General features: G+C 37.8%; 1 protein-coding gene across 2 annotated transcripts in view; it reads left to right on the top strand.

The window, feature by feature from the left end:
• LOC137297642 (DNA excision repair protein ERCC-6-like) overlaps positions 1–12463 on the top strand; it is a 40637-nt gene extending 28174 nt beyond the window's left edge. Inside the window, exons 15-22 of one of the 2 annotated variants that reach the window (XM_067829540.1) lie at positions 3055–3203; positions 6239–6357; positions 7470–7644; positions 7982–8253; positions 8657–9971; positions 10856–10942; positions 11150–11243; positions 11731–12463. In XM_067829540.1, the coding sequence (XP_067685641.1) occupies positions 3055–3203; positions 6239–6357; positions 7470–7644; positions 7982–8253; positions 8657–9971; positions 10856–10942; positions 11150–11243; positions 11731–11854 (2335 nt within the window). In that variant the 3' untranslated portion in view covers positions 11855–12463. The remainder of the gene's footprint in view (positions 1–3054; positions 3204–6238; positions 6358–7469; positions 7645–7981; positions 8254–8656; positions 9972–10855; positions 10943–11149; positions 11244–11730) is intronic. The other variant, XM_067829548.1, reaches the window with a different exon arrangement.
• Positions 12464–13244: the final 781 nt, after the last annotated feature.

The following is a 13244-nucleotide window of genomic DNA, read 5'->3' as shown; positions in this document are numbered from 1 at the left end:
TGACACTTTTTCTGCCTGTAAAGTTAGTATCTGTAGTTTATTAGTTAAATATTCATAAAAATCCTGAGAGCTGAAATGCCTGTAGACCAGAGGTATTATTGTAAAGTGTAACCGTGAATCTCAGATTTAGTTTATTTCTGTCTTATTTCAATTCAAGTGAACTCAATGACCATAGTGTTAGAGTTAGGTTATTTACGCAACCCCTGGTAACTAGCGTAAATATGCTTAAAGTGGATTACCTTACTAGTCAAGCTCATATGCTGCAATGTGATATAATAAGATCAATGAGTATTATTATGAAAGGTTGAGAAGCAGGGATTTATCTGCACATTCTCAGGTCTAAATGATTGGTAGTAAATATGAAATGAAAATGAAATGTGGTCATTTTATGGTCATTTTAACAAAAATTAAGAACGCAACATATACCGAGCAGCAAAAGAAATGCAAGTTTCAAAAAATGAAATCTCAAATGCGTACATGTTTATGTCTTTTATTCATAAACTTGAGAACACGTTTGTTTCTTTAGCTGATCAGTATATGTTATATGTAAATATTGAAAATGTTTCTGGTGCCTGGACAGATTTAACAGTAAAGCTTCAACAAATAGGAATGGATACCTTTCACAGGTTTACCTTGCTTCACAAACACAGTGGTCCTGGGGACTCCTAATTATTAGTGATAATGGTTCTTGCAGGAAATACGAAGGTCCTGTGAAGAAACAGGGTAGAGAACTGTCTGTTTTGATAATTTCTTCAGGACCTAGAATGAATCATTGACCATGTGGCCTGATGGATGACATGATGCACGTAACTGCACTGAAAGAAACAAGCAAACACTTAGCAAAGTCATTGGTGTGTTGTGGGTATAATCAGTAATGTTGTCCATCCTTCCGGAAGTAGTGAATTGTTTTTGTTGTCCATTCTCTACATTTGTGTGACCTGACTGCAAATTGGGTAAAACGTTGTGAGTGAGTTTGATTAAAGTCATGCCGGCACTATTTCAGCTAGTGGTGTTCTGATGATCAAAAATAATCAGAAATTAGTAGAAAAGAGGATTAAAAATAATTATTGATTGTTAAAAACTATTTGTGATCAATCAGCATTTTGTTGTTTTAGTATAACACACTTGAATGAAGTAACCAACCATTAAGTTTGATGAATATTCATGACCAAACAAGTGCTCACCATCGTAAAGCTATGTGTGTATTTTATTCATATTTTGTATTCATCACTACGGTAAATATCACTGTAGCCTGTTGATGAATATCCTTTGCCTCTGTTGTGAACCTGAGATATACTGATAAATATTTGCCATGTAAATAAATAGAATAATTACATTAACATTAGATAGAAAAAAACTGGTGGAAAACTATTAAAACTGATGATTACATTGAATACAGATGCGTGCGTGATAACCATCACACTTTAGACAGAGTGACCATCAGTTTTCACTTTGTTTCAACATTCCAAACTAATCGTTCGCAAAAATTATTTTAAACCATGTAAAATAGCTTTAGTCTGTTCACATTATTCCTGGTTGTGTACAGTATGTAACATGTATGTTGGCAACTGATGTGCATGTTCTTATGGTCAGAATCAGTTTGTTCTTTCCAATCAATGGTAAAACATACTTATTTGAAATTTGTTAGTCAAACTTAATTATGGGAATTTTTTAGAATACTTCAGGCTTTGCATCTTGATGTTAAATGTGTTTACCAATAAGTGTTTATGAATCAAAAGAAATTGTAAGTATATTCATGATGTCAGCGCTCCCCAAAAAATGTAAACTATGGACACCTGCTTGGAAAGTTGATTATTGCATCAATATTGATTTTTTTTATTAATTCTTTAAGAATAATGGACCTCTTTGATGACTGATCAGCTTTCAGTTGCAGGTTATTGTTCAATATATTTTGTGGTATGTCAAAGTCAATTTTTGTGAGGAGATGAAAAAAAATGGTCATTACTATTGAATTATAGAACCTGTCAATGTATATCTCTTTTGCATTTATCAATAGAAAATCTGCTTTAAATGTCTATTTTATAAGTATTTGACATATGCTTTTCGGCTTTTAGCTGTTAATGTTGTGTGTATAAATATATTATATTCCAGTGCCATTTTAAGTACCCAGTTATTTCAATGGCTTTTTATTAGAAACAATCTTATATGGAACATCCTCCTTGAATCCACAAACTCAGTCAAATATATTAAAATCAGTCCATCTATTTTTAATTTGACCTGGGCGATTTAGCTGAGCATACCATACATTACAACCCATAATTATAACAAGCCTTAGTGCTATGAATCCCGACTGCAAACGACATAAGTGCATAATAACCATCATGATTTTAATTTTCTGACTATATGTTGTAACATCTTTCTTTTATCATGATACTCTATGTACATTGGAGAGGTCTTCGTATCAGTTCTCTTGAGCTTGTTGACCAGTCCAGTTCATGAAAATTCTGTCATTGCTTTTTCATGAAGTAAATATGTTTAAACCAAGTATCAAATAAAGATTGATTGACATTGGTAAATGCTCACTTTCCCACAAACTTATCTGCAGCCCACTTTAAAAATTCTTTGTACTTAAAGGAGTAAACCATCAGAATGTACAAGTATATCTCTTGATGAGACTTTGAACTGTGGTTCTGGAATACCAGAGGTTTCCTGAAAACAATGAACATGTACTAAACTCACTTAAAACACTCACTATATGTTATGTATATATATATGTGGTTACATCGAAGATGATTTTCTGCTCTAATTTGGGGGAATCATGTGCAAACCTTATACAGATGAAATATACGAGGATCATGCATCAAATTGCTGATAAGCATGTGCAAATTTTGTGTGAACAGCTGTGTTTTGTTAGGAGTTCACCAAATTTCACTGTTTCATCATTTATTGAACTGATGACAATAATCGTTTTTGTTTAATCAGTTTTATAATACATCAGTTCATGTGTAAACAGTACTTTAAAACAGTATACTCTAGTGAGTCTATAAACTTTTGATGGGTAGTATATTACGATGGTGTGTATTTTCTGTCCAGGTATTTCACTAAGGGGGAACTACGTGAATTGTTCACACTGGACGATGCCCGCTTCTCCAAGACACAGAGACAGCTGCAGGACATGCATGGTGTTGACAGACGGTCAGATCCCAGACTGGACTCTCATATCGCCTATCTGCATTCACTGGGTAAGAGCAAATGATGATATTGAATGAGGGAGTGAGTGAGTATGGTTTTACGCCACTCTAAGCAATATTCCTGCAATATCAAGGCAGTGGACTCCAGAAAGGGGCTTCACACAGTGTACACCTGTGGGAAATTGAGCCTGGGTCTTCGGCGTAAGAAGCTTCTTGTCCACATCGATGATGGTGGTGATGATGGTGATGGTGGTGGTGGTGGTGGTGGTGGTAATGATGGTGATGGTGGTGATGAGGATGGTGGTGATGATGGTGGTGGTGGTAATGATGGTGATGGTGGTGGTGGTGGTGAGGATGGTGATGGTGATGATGGTGGTGGTGATGATGATGGTGGTGGTGGTAATGATGGTGATGGTGGTGGTGGTGATGATGGTGATGATGATGAGGATGGTGGTGGTGGTAATGATGGTGATGGTGGTGGTGAGGATGGTGATGGTGATGATGGTGGTGGTGGTAATAATGGTGATGGTGGTGGTGAGGATGGTGATGATGATGATGGTGGTGGTGGTAATGATGGTGATGGTGGTGGTGGTGCTGATGATGGTGGTGGTGATGGTGGTGGTGGTGAGGATGGTGATGATGGTGGTGGTGATGGTGATGATGATGAATTGTTTTTTATTTCACTACTAGTACAGAAACTGTAGTTAGTTTTTTGCTATATTTAACATTGCATGTACAACTAAGGTATTTTTCCGACAGGGTAGTACACTTATTGAGAAATGAGGGGAAACAATAGAAATTTTGAAAGAGTGGTGTTATTAAGGGAGATTTAGATGGGAGGCTGAATTAAAAAAGTAAAAAATATGAAATAAGTAAACAGTAATGGAGATTTGTAAATCAATATAGACGTAGTATGAATATTAATGAATGGCTATTGTGTTTTGTTAGTGTGTTTAAAAACATTTATTAAGTGAGTAATGATGAACATATAAACTTGATAAAAAGAGAAAACTGTAGGCAACAGATGTACTGTAATACTCCTGAAAGTGCTGAGATCACACATGGGAAGCACAGCTTCAAATGTCAGACACATTATCTAGATGAACCCTTTACTGTGCCAAAGGTCTTTTAATCAGCATGTAAGAAGATCTTGACCCCCATTCACCCTAACCAGCTTTGTTTTTACTGGAATTTTCACGTTAATTCATGAAACAACAAATCTTGCCAAAAGTCCACACAGAAGCTTGTGCTTATCTTTCACTGCGCGGCATGTATCAACATGTTTGTGTAGTATTTAACACCTCAAAGATAATCCCTGACTAATCCCCAGCAGTAGATACAGTCCTGCGGATTAACGTCACAGCAATTTAGCTTCTGATATCTGCCAGACCATGGACTTCACAATGGAAGATTTTTTTCGTCTTTAGTTTAATAATCTCCTCATGTTTTGTTTGTGAGCGTAGTGATTTATGTAGGCAGCCAGCTGTAATGGATGAAATGTTTGTTTGTTGTCCATTTTGTTATCACACTCCACACTCACCATCCCATAATTCTCAAATTTTACTATACTTATAAATTTAGTTACGTTTTATATTTTCTACCTTCTTTATTGATTAAATAATTTACAAATAAAATTCTTTGTTTATGTTATTATTTTGATTTATCTTGATTTTTCTCTTTATTTATTCAACTTCTTTATTGTAAACATATTAAGTTAAAGTCCCATCACATGATATATTTTGTGTATATTAGTTTACTGCCTGATACATTTTAGTAAAAGAGTTTGTTTTCCACTGTTTTTTGCAATATTTCAGCAATGTCACAGCAGGAGACACTGAAAATAAGGCTTCACACACAGTCCCCAAGTGGGGAATTGAACCCGGATCTTCAGCATGATGAGCAAACACTTTAACCACTAGGCTACCTCCATCGTCCCACATAATCTAGTTTATTGTTCATTAATTCCCACCCACCTAGCAACATTAACCAAACTCTGAAGCCATGGTAAAATCTTCAGTGACTGAGTGTTCATTTTTGTACCTGTTGTAAGATGCAATGTCTCGTTCACTAATGTACTGGTGCAAGGGAAAGTGTGCTTGTGCAGCCTAAGTTTTGATATGATCAAACTAGTGGTAATTTTAGTTAACTTCTTTGAGTAGCATTTTGGAAAACTGGGAAGTATGAAATTGACAAACTTTATGTATAACAACTTCTCTATTACGAGAGTGCGATATTTTGAAAATAGCTAACTGTCAAATGTTATGAGCGAATCAGATAGATTCTCAAACAAAGTTTACATAGTAACTGTACACATGAACTACAGAAAGAAGCATTCGTGCAAAGACAGCTAGTTATATTTGTAACACTCATTTTGATTAGTTCATCTGAAAGTATCAGCTAGTGAAATCGCTTGTCTTGTTAGGACTCAACATTATTATTTTTTTATTTGTTTCTGTTAAATGACCATACAAATGGCTAAAATTGTTTATAGTGATGTTTTGAAACATTTTTTTTTTTAAATTACTGGCATAGGAAATACCTTTCTTTTGAAAGAAAAGGGTTTCAGAAAATTTGATAACTCACTGAAGATCAGTAGTAACCATTTATTACAGACACCATGGGCAATGTGAAGGTCCTGGGGTAGAATAGGCCTTCAGCAACCCATGCTTGCCATAAAAGACGACTATGCTTGTCGTAAGAGGCGACTAACAGGATCGGGTGGTGAGACTGACTGACTTGATCAGCACATGTCATCGGTTCCCAATTGCGCTGCTCTTGTTGTTGATCACTGGATTGTCTGGTCCAGACTCCATTACTTACAGACCGCCGCCATATAGCTGGAATATTGCTGAGTGCAGCGTAAAACTAAACTCACTCACTCACACCACGGGTAAAATACCCAGACTGCCAAAAGCTTATCTGGATCTGGATGCTAGTTATTTAGCATCATTACCAAAACAGCAAGATCATACATCATGTGTGTCATCGAACAACATGTTTAACTGATGGAATTCATCAATAGTTTGCCATATCCCTCTGCTTGATATTGATGAAGTCATCCCTGAAAATGTATAGTTTTATTACAGAGATATTTGGTGTCAGTGACCACGACCTTATGTTCAGCCAGGAACATGCTAATGATGTGGACAGCGATGCAGAACATGACACCCAGCAGGTCCATTCTAATGACTACATCCAGCATCGGGTAAGAAACCCAAGGGAAATGTTCGGTTTAGAGTTTGCTGACTGATGGGTAGGGCTTGAAATTTTTACTGCAGCCACATAATGGCTGTCTGTGCCATATAAGGTGTCCTGATTGATTGAATGGTCAAGTGCTAGTTTGATGGAGTGTATTTATGTTCTGATGGCTTTGGATTGTTGGTTATGTTATTGATCGCTGGATTATCTGGACCAGACTGGTTTATTTAGTCTGCCACTGTAAAGCTGGGATGTTGCTGAGTGAAGTATTAAGCTGCATGTATATGAAAACAAAATAATTGTAATTATAACCTGACCACTGATAATGTAAGGATTTTCTTTAAAACATGACATATAAATCCAGTGTCCTCCAAAGTGAAAAAGGAGTATATGCATGAAAAGTTGTATGGCTTTTATTATGTTTTTCTGCTGGAAATATTTAGTTTTTCAAAATCTTTTACTAATGCTATTAGGATGAATAAATTACTGTACATAGGTGATCTTAAACTCTTATGAATTTTGACTACTTTCAGCAGATATATATAGATAATGGAAGGGCGAAAACTAAATTTCTTCCCTCTTTTACCTCCAACACCAGTTAAAATTTTGAAAAAATAACAAGAAATGTTTCAAGTTGAATTTGAACTCAAACTCAAAGGCCTGACTGAGGAATCTGTGACTGCCTGTGTCTTGTCTTGTCCGTGTCTGTCCCTAAATCTGTGTCTTCTCTGTGTCTGCCCCTGAATCAGTCATTTGCATCTGTATTTTGTCAGTGTATAGGGATGGAGAATTCTTGGCCAGACTCATCAGTATCTTCAGTTGGCATCAAGGTTGATCCCTGTCAGGGGTGAAGGAGATGAGATTTGTTGGTCAGGGAAGCCGAACTAGGCAGACATGCAGTGATATTACTGGAAAAATGTTTGAACCCAACTCACTCACTCACTCACTCACTCACTCACTCACTCACTCATATACGCGTCTGACAGGTTTACCTGTAGTTTCATGAACCATGCCAGTCTGATATGGATACACCTGTCAATCTAAGAATTTAACATACCCAAAATGTTGATCAGCCAAGGAATCCATTGTCTGATCCAAATCCATGTTTAATGTGTTCAGGTGCAGAAAGCCCAGGAGCTGCTGCAGATGGAGTCTAGTCTGTCATCAACGCTGCAGGAGAGAATGGGACAGTACCCCCGAAACTGTGATATCAACAACCGAGCTCAGCTGCGCAAATCCCCTACAGGTTTCTTCCAGCCCAAACAATATGAACAGAAACCAAACAGGCCAAAAGGTATCTGTTCTTTCCTCCATTTTAATCTATGTCTGTTGTTAACACCATCCAGGGTTCAAACCCATACTCAGTTTCAGTGATCGTACCCACTCAGTCACCACACCTTCAACATGCAACTGGAACAGTGGTGAATGAGACTTGGCAAACAAACACAGGTATATGAGGATATATTTCCCTGTATGAAGTCATGAATCACTATCACTATATGGCAGGAAGTCTATGAAAATGACGTGGCATTCTTTCAACAGAGCAATAATTTGGTGGGTTTTTCTTACTGCTGCCTAATTGTTGCAAGCATATAGCAAAAAGTCATGTTGGCATCTTCTATACATTCCAGGCAGCTCTGACTATGACAGTGACGTTCCCCTCCCCACTACTGTGGACCTCACTGTCATGGATGAAGATGAAGGAGTTCAGGATTCACCAGTGAAGGTTAAAGAGGAGAGGGCACCAGTTATGCAGAATCAGAATGGATTAGACAGTTCTTTGATTGAAATTCTTGATTCTCCTGTAAAGGTTAAATCAGAATATTTACCTCCTGAGGTCAAGGTTGAAGGGTCAAGTGTGAAGACAGAGGTCAAGGCTGAACATGCATCTATCCATGATGAGGTAAGAAATTATTTTAGGATCGTAAAACCTTGCCTAGGGAAGGTTTTCTCTTTCATTTGTCACAGCTTATATCAAGGTAAAAATTTGAACATCCCACAAAAATGTAAATTGTATTTTTGGTATATTTTTAGCATGTTAAGTACAGCATTTTGACATTTTCTATCAAATCCTGAGTTGACAAGGACATCATCCCTGAAGTGATGGTGCTAACACCACAAAAGTATGAATTCTGCTCTCATATGTGTGAAGCCTGTTTTTGGTGTACCCAGCTTGATTTTGCTGGAATATTGCTAAAAGCAGTGTAAAACTAAACTCACTCACTCACTCACTCTCTAGATGCCTTATAGTTGTTTTCAAATATACCTGTTTATTGTAAGTTACAATACATCTCCCCTCCTTCTAGAATAAGTCCCAGTCTGATGAAGGATCTGATAAGTACGACGTGTCAATGACAGAAAATGATGTGCCATCACCTGACAATCATATCAGCAGGAAAAATACATCACGAGCCAGCGATGACACAGAATATAAAAGCTGTGAAGAAGAAATTAGTTCTGAAACTGATTTGGTTATGAAAAAACATCTTGATGCCCATCAATCAAATGCCAAAGACAAACTGTCCAATGAAATTGACGATGTCATTGACAGAATTGATCAAAACATGAGCATCACAATACAGGCAGATTCCGATGCTGGTGGAGGTGACAAAACATCAGGATTGGATAGTTCGCAAATGAATGCAACTTGTGAAAGACTTGAAGATTATTTATCCTCATCTGACAAGGAAACAGAACTGATGGATGACACTGATGAAGGATTGACAACCACCACAAAGTCAGAGGATCAAAAACTGCTAACAGTGAAAGAGGAATTGGAATCTCCAACAGAATCCAAATACAAAAAGTTGACACCTTTAAAGAAACGTCCCCTGGTTGTAGAGGAGCAGATCTTGATCTCTCCTGAACCTGCTAGTCCTTTGATGGAGCTGAAGGCAAAGAGACCACGCGGTTATTCTAAATCTGCATCTCCTGCTCAGTTTCTGAGTCGCACTTTAATGAGCTGTGCATCTGACAGTCCTGAGAGTCAATCCTCCCCTTCCTCTGTCCATAGTGATAGACTTGAGGAGACCTATGTTGGTGATTCTCCTCCTTGTAGGAAGAAGCTGCAGGATAATCTAGAACATGCTGGTGTGCCAGGAATTAAGACTTTAGATTCACTGAAAAGCATCCATGTTGTGGACTCTGTAGAAAACACTCCAGTTGTTGAGGAGGAGGACTGCAAGGTGGAGAGTAGCATCTGTGATGAGGACATTGTAAGAGATAGTGACGCAGATACTCCAGTGAAGAAGAACCGGCGGAGGAGTGTGTGCAAGAGGAATATTGTAATTGAGAGTTCAGATGAAGAGGGTGAGGAACAAAGATCATCAAGTGCTGAGCCAACTGAGAATAGTGCAATGAGATTGCCCAATTTGGACAGTGAGGGTGATGAACTGCCAGACCTTATGGCCGATGAGGCAGAGGATTCTGGAGAAGTTACTGCAGCTCGGGGTGAGGTGAGAGGAAACAGGAGATGCAAGGACTCTGTTCTGTCATCAGGGAACAGTTTGTCAGAGGCAGAGGAGGGTGATGTGGAAAAGTCCTTGATATCTGAGGAAGAAGAAGCTGAGGCTGGTCCTGCTGATGACTGTGATGTGGAAGGTTCGGAGGAAGAGGAGGAAGGTGAGTCTCAGGTGTTCTGATGAACAGGATGATCATTCATGATGACTGAAACTTATTAAATTTAGATTTGAAATTGAAGAATTTGTGTCTTGTTTCTTAGAATCAATGTTGAACAGACTCTTAGATATCCTCCTTAAAGTTTAGATGCAACTTTCGAAATGAACATAATTGAAACACTATTACCATTTATTCGTGACATATAATATACATTGCTGATTATGAAAAAACCCAAATAAACAATATTATGAGCATACAATCACAAATCCAAAGTTCAGTATTTTGTAGTTGGATTTGCTAACCTCAAAATGAAGCATCCAGGATACTGAGTCCATTCTTAGTGGGTGGGCATGTCCTCAAGTGTAACGGCGACTTTCATTGGCTGATTCATTTGCCTATTAGTGTTAAGTTCAAATTGCTTGTGGTCAATGAATGAAGGTGTGTTGCATATTGTCATTAGCAGACAGGCAGGCAGGCACATAGGTGTCAATGAAACAATGTGTTTTGTCTGTGACATGTTTTTATGTTTGTTTCCAGAAAAATGAAATTAAGCATTTTTATACAATGAAATTAATATTTATGATGTATACCTTCATGAAAAATGAAGTTTTGTGAATAATTTTGAGATTGCTGTAAGAATGGTCAGTCACCAAACCATCAAAACACATTCCCAATGTCTGCAAATTCTGATTTTGGAATTCCAGACAATTTGTTCTTCAGTAACTGCTTTCATAAGCTTTGGAAAATGGAATTTGTAAGATCAAATGTAATGCCAAAATTAGTGAAATTATCACTGAATTAAAAGGATGGAAAAACAAGAAGCTGCGACATTGCAAGGTCACATTGCCCTCTAACCACTGACAGCTGCATTGGCAATATTTTTTCAGAAGATGAAGCAAATAGTGCTGATGATGACTTCATAGATGATGATGATGAGGAGGAGGAGTTTGAGGAAACTGAAGATGAGGAAGAAGGTAAATATCACAATCTGAGGACACTGATTGTAGGTGTCGTGTGATGCTTGAATGTTTAATCTGTACTTACTTATGGCAACTCTACAAATGTTATGTATGATGACGCATGTTAGTAGAATAGCTGCACCGTGCCCCGGTAGCAGCAGTGTGTACAGTGAGTATGTGGACAATATTGTAGCGACCTTTACCACTCTGACATCTGTCCAGGTTCAGCGTCCAGTGAAGAGGAAGGGGATGATGATCTTGATGCTTTGTCTCCAGGTCTGAGGTCACAGTTTGACAAGTTTGTACAGAGAGGCAGGTCTGTATATTTCAGCACCATAATAGGCTGGTGTCAGGTGTCCTGATGAATATACAGTTGTCACATGTTTTTCTCTCTAAAGCAATGTATTTGCTCTCATCTTTTACATTCACCTTTCAAGTGATCATTAACAAGGTAGGACACCCATGTAAGCTGCATTCTTTTTTCTTTTGTTTTTCTTTCTCTTTTTAAAGATCTCATTCAAGAGTGTATTTGTTGCTGTAACACATGACCAACTTTCCAACTATCTGAAAGATATAGATGTAAATTTAAACCAGTAGAGAAATGTACACACACTCTTTCTTAGTTGAACTGCTGATGTCCAAGATGAGCCTGTCACTGACAGACATAACGTTTTACTATTAGACACAAAGCAAAATGACTTTCCTGATCTTTCGTTTTGCCAGGAGTTGTTAATTTGGCTTGGCAATGTACACCAATTAATATAAAAAATGAGACTGAACCCATGATACCCTCTTCATTCCAGAACTTTGTATCTTGACGGTCAGCATGCAGAAGCTCTGGCCAACATCCTCCAGGCGCTGGAGATCCACTCCGACTCATCTCTCCAGGCCATGGCGCTCAAGATGCATCAGGATTTGGCCTCTTGATTTTGTGTGTGTGCGTGCGTGCGTGCGTGCGTGCGTGCGTGCGTGCGTGCGTGCGAGCCAAGATCACTTTTGTAAATACCCTGAGCTTATTGATCCTGTCAGAGTTAAGCTGCAGAATTCAAGGACACTGCCAAGGACCTTGAGTCAAAAGAATTACATCTGAGGTATGGCTTCTGAAGAACCATCAGCAAAAAGTGCTTATGTAATCATGAAATGAGTGTGATTTGTCTTGTACCCTGTGTTTGATCATGTTTGTACATGGTGCGTGTCTTACGTGACTTGTGAAGTTGCATGTTTCATGTAGTTATGTTTGAAAAGGACCTCTGTATTATAAAGTCAAAGGAAGGATTCTTTTTAACCAATCAAAGGCTCATGGTAACTGCTGATTTCTTTTGTAGAAAGAACTACTGCATATTCTTGATATATACCTCAAGAGGGTAACAAGGAATGTTCTCTTTGTGTACATATAATTGTATACTTTGTAGGCTCAGGTGTTTCAGCAAATGAAATCAAATTCTGATGATTTTGATTGTTATCTCCTGTCATAATACAAATCATCTTTCAAAGGCTTTCATTTCAAATGTGACAATAAAAACTGTACCTTCATAATTGTTCACTTGTGTTATTATTTGACTTTTAAATGAAAAGTACCCTTGTAATGATAATAATAAGGGCATTTATATGGTGCTGAACTCCACAAGGCATGCCCTAAGTGTTTATAAGTTTAAAGATGAATAATTGCCAGTGATTATCAAACAGATGGATCTTAAGGCTAGATTTAAAGGAAGTCAAGGAAGGAGCACTTCTGGGATGAAGGGGAAGAGAGCTCTATATCACAGCAGCAGAGTGTTAGAAGTTTGAAGGATTTACCACCAAATGTCTTCAACATAAAGGGAGGTAGAGACAAAAGTTTGTCGGCTGAACAAAGGTTGTCATATACTGATTGGTAGGCAATACGTGCAATTTGATACTGTAGTCACTTTGTACAATTAGAGAGTGAAAACAAACCTCTGAATACTCTTACAGCAGTTTTCACCACGCTTCTCAGAAAACCAATATTGCATTTCTCTCCTTAATGCTATGGGCCCCCTGTGAAGCTACCATACAATTTATTCCTATTAATATATGCATTAAAAAGTACAATATGAAACGTAGATGATCATATGAATTAATGCAACACTAAATCGACTCTCGTGCCCTCTACCACCAAACTTTGTTTCAAGAGAACACTCAAGGAATTATGCCCCCTGGGATGCTCTTTATGAATAACTTGTAACAACTGGCTTGTGACTGAGGGCAGTTTGGACAAAGTCGCATGTGACGGTTTTTGATATTTGGAGCAATCATTTACATTCCATTAATGGGAAGTGTTATCTGTTCTCCTTGAACT

This window comes from Haliotis asinina, chromosome 1 (genome assembly GCF_037392515.1).
Source record: "Haliotis asinina isolate JCU_RB_2024 chromosome 1, JCU_Hal_asi_v2, whole genome shotgun sequence".
Lineage (NCBI taxonomy): Eukaryota > Metazoa > Mollusca > Gastropoda > Lepetellida > Haliotidae > Haliotis > Haliotis asinina.
The sequence above is the reverse complement of the archived record's forward strand: the minus strand, read 5'-3'. Positions and strand labels throughout refer to the sequence as shown.